Source organism: Clupea harengus, chromosome 3 (assembly GCF_900700415.2).
Source record: "Clupea harengus chromosome 3, Ch_v2.0.2, whole genome shotgun sequence".
Taxonomy (NCBI): domain Eukaryota; kingdom Metazoa; phylum Chordata; class Actinopteri; order Clupeiformes; family Clupeidae; genus Clupea; species Clupea harengus.
Window position 1 is genome coordinate 14,210,117 of NC_045154.1, and position 3,285 is coordinate 14,213,401.

A 3,285-nucleotide genomic window follows, 5' to 3' on the forward strand; every position below is an offset into this window, starting at 1 on the left:
CAATATAACACCTATGTTAGTTTATCCATGACAAAGAGTGCAATTTGAACCATATTGATCAAGTCTGTGCAACTCTGTGCCAACAATATGACTATTATCACTGTGACAGTGAACCGAAACCCTGGATATGATAATTCAGTGGAACGGCATTGAAGGAGTTGTGACCATCTAAGTGTTCAGCATTAAAGGGGTTGTGACTATCTAAGTGTTCAGCATTGAAGGGGTTGTGTTTGGTGTTTTGGTGTGACTGACCTCTCGGGTAAGGCCTCTTTAATCCAGTCGATCGTTCCCAGAGACGGGTCGCCCCGGGCGTACATGGTGCTCAGGACAGCGATGACCATGATCAACCAGCTGGACGGACTGGCAGGGTAAACACCCGTCAGGATGCCATTCTGTCAGTCAAAGAGAGAAGGAATGACCTAGTCAATCAATATATCAATCAATACACATCAGAGGCAGGCAGACAGACAGACAGACAGGCATGAAGACAGACAGGCAGGTAGACGGACAGGCAGACAGACAGACAGGCAGGCAGGGAGACAGACAGGCAGACAGACAGACAGACAGACAGACAGACAGACAGACAGGCATTAAGACAGGCAGACAGACAGGCAGGCAGACAGGCAGGGAGACAGACAGACAGACAGACAGACAGGCATTAAGACAGGCAGGCAGACAGACAGACAGGCAGGCAGGGAGACAGACAGACAGACAGACAGACAGACAGACAGACAGGCATTAAGACAGGCAGACAGACAGACAGGCAGGCAGGGAGACAGACAGGCAGACAGACAGACAGACAGACAGGCATTAAGACAGGCAGACAGACAGACAGGCAGGCAGGGAGACAGACAGACAGACAGACAGACAGACAGACAGACAGACAGGCATTAAGACAGGCAGACAGACAGACAGACAGACAGGCAGGCAGACAGGCAGGGAGACAGACAGACAGACAGACAGACAGACAGACAGACAGACAGACAGACAGGCAGGAAGACAGACAGACAGGCAGGAAGACAGACAGACAGACTGGCAGGAAGACAGGCAGACAGACAGACAGACAGACAGACAGACAGTTCTATCTAATGGTTGTCCAGGTGAGTGGTGTGGTACCTTGAACCTGATGGCCCTCTTCCTCCATGAGGTGACGCCGGACAGGTAGATGTGTCGGAGCACCTCTCGGCTCAGGTGCAGGTCGATGCCATCAGGTGTGACGGTGAACTGGAAGCCCACGGCCTGATGTGCTTCCGCCATGCCGCTGACCGCACATACACACACCCACACACTCTGGGACTACACACACACACACACACACACACACACTCTGGGACTACTGCAGGAAGTCCACCAGGGCTCTCCTAGGAACACAAAGTTCTCATGACTGTGATGCAGTAGGATTCAATGACTTAGAACTGTATGATGTAATGACATAGAACTGTATGATGTAATGACATAGAACTGTATGATGTAATGACCTAGAACTGTATGATGTAATGACATAGAACTGTATGATGTAATGACATAGAACTGTATGATGTTAACACATATAACTTTATGATGTAATGACATAGAACTGTATGATGTTAACACATAGAACTATATGATGTAATGACATAGAACTGTATGATGTTAACACATAGAACTGTATGATGTATTTCTTCCTCTGTGCTCAGAGACCCATGTTGCCAAGCGCACCTATACGTGACAAATAAAGACTGGAAACTTCTGGAATTGTGTAGCTAGGAATCTCACGGCCTATTCATGTTATACCAAACAGCCATAGAAGATGTTGGTCCACATGAAAAACACACACACACACACACACACACACACACACAAACATGTAATGGGCTTGAGAGTTAGGTTTGAGAATGAACACGAGAAATGTAATGATTTGTCTATTTCATTCACATCCGGACTATGGACACGGGAGGTCAGAGACGTCGGTTATGTTTTGGTTGACGTGTGTCTCACGGCTAGAATTTCATTTTCCATGTCATATGACTGGAGGTCGTCCAACTGGGCCAAAGTTGAAGCGCCAGATATAGCGGTGTGCTCTGGCGAGGCATGAGGGCGCTGTGACCCGGGGGGACGCTACTTACGCTACTTACGCAAACCAGTTTTAAAAATATAAACAGACATCAAACCGACGGACCGCACGTGAAATCTCTTGTCACAGAGGCGTTGGCGTGTTACATCCGCAACGCACTTTGTTTTCATATGTTCTTGTCACAAAGTTAATTAAGACAGACATATAGAACACATATAGAACATATATCCAATTGTAATGACATAACAGTGGGGAAAGCGTCATCAATTAAGCACGTCTCCATAACTACGACATCAGTTCAATAGACTTCTGTAAACTATAGTCACTTTAGCTTTCGGTTTTAATACAATTCTGCACCAATGGTTGACCGGGTTAAGGTTAGCAATGGAATTGCATATGTCAGAATGCCCGAACATAAGTATGAGTCACGTACACACACATGAAAAACTCAAAAGTCAAAATTACACAATCCTCATAACGGTAACATATTAAATATATAATGCATTTACGTCAGGATTCAGACACCAACACGCGAAAGTGCGCAGCGCAGGCTGTATTTCCCATACCTTCGGTCACTGGTTTGGGCGGCCGGCGACGGGTGGTGGGCAGCCGGAGGCAGAGTGGGGGATGACTAGCGTCCACCGGTGAGAGAAATATGGAACTCCTCAGCTGTGAAAGCAATGTCCTTTACAACTACCTTCAAGAACTCACCAGGGGACCCGTGCTTCTGTCTCTCTCTCTCTCTCTCTCTCTCTCTCTCTCTTTCTCTCCCCCTCCCCCTCTCTCTCTCTCTCTCTCTCTCTCTCCCCTTTCTCTCTCAGACTCTTTTCTCTGTGTAACTGGACACCTTGTGTGTGGGGGGGGGGGGGGGAGAGAGAGAGAGAGAGAGAGAGAGAGAGAGAGAGAGTGTGTGTGTGTGGGGGGGGAGAGTGTGTGTGTGTGTGTGGGTGGGGGGGGGGGAGAGAGTGTGTGTGTGTGTGTGTGTGGGGGGGGGGGTGATACCCCCCCTCTCTCCTTAATACCCCAGTGACAGCCCCCCCTCTCTCCTTAATACCCCAGTGATACCCCACCGCTCTCCTTAATACCCCAGTGATACCCCCCCTCTCTCCTTAATACCCCCACCTCTCTCCTTAATACCCCTGTGATACCCCCCCTCTCTCCTTAATACCCCAGTGATACCCCCCCCTCTCTCTCCTTAATACCCCAGTGATACCCCCCCCTCTCTCTCCTTA

General features: G+C 48.6%; 1 protein-coding gene across 2 annotated transcripts in view; it reads right to left on the minus strand.

The window, feature by feature from the left end:
• Window positions 1-2,826, minus strand: part of cpt1b (carnitine palmitoyltransferase 1B (muscle)) — an 18,872-nt gene extending 16,046 nt beyond the window's left edge. For both annotated transcript variants that reach the window (XR_006151674.1, XM_031564656.2), the window contains exons 1-3: window positions 2,620-2,826; window positions 1,117-1,361; window positions 253-392 (exon numbers count right to left, since the gene is read on the minus strand). Coding sequence is in view for 1 of the 2 variants with exons in the window: in XM_031564656.2 (XP_031420516.1) it covers window positions 253-392; window positions 1,117-1,257 (281 nt within the window). In the remaining variant the exon portion in view is untranslated. The remainder of the gene's footprint in view (window positions 1-252; window positions 393-1,116; window positions 1,362-2,619) is intronic.
• Window positions 2,827-3,285: the final 459 nt, after the last annotated feature.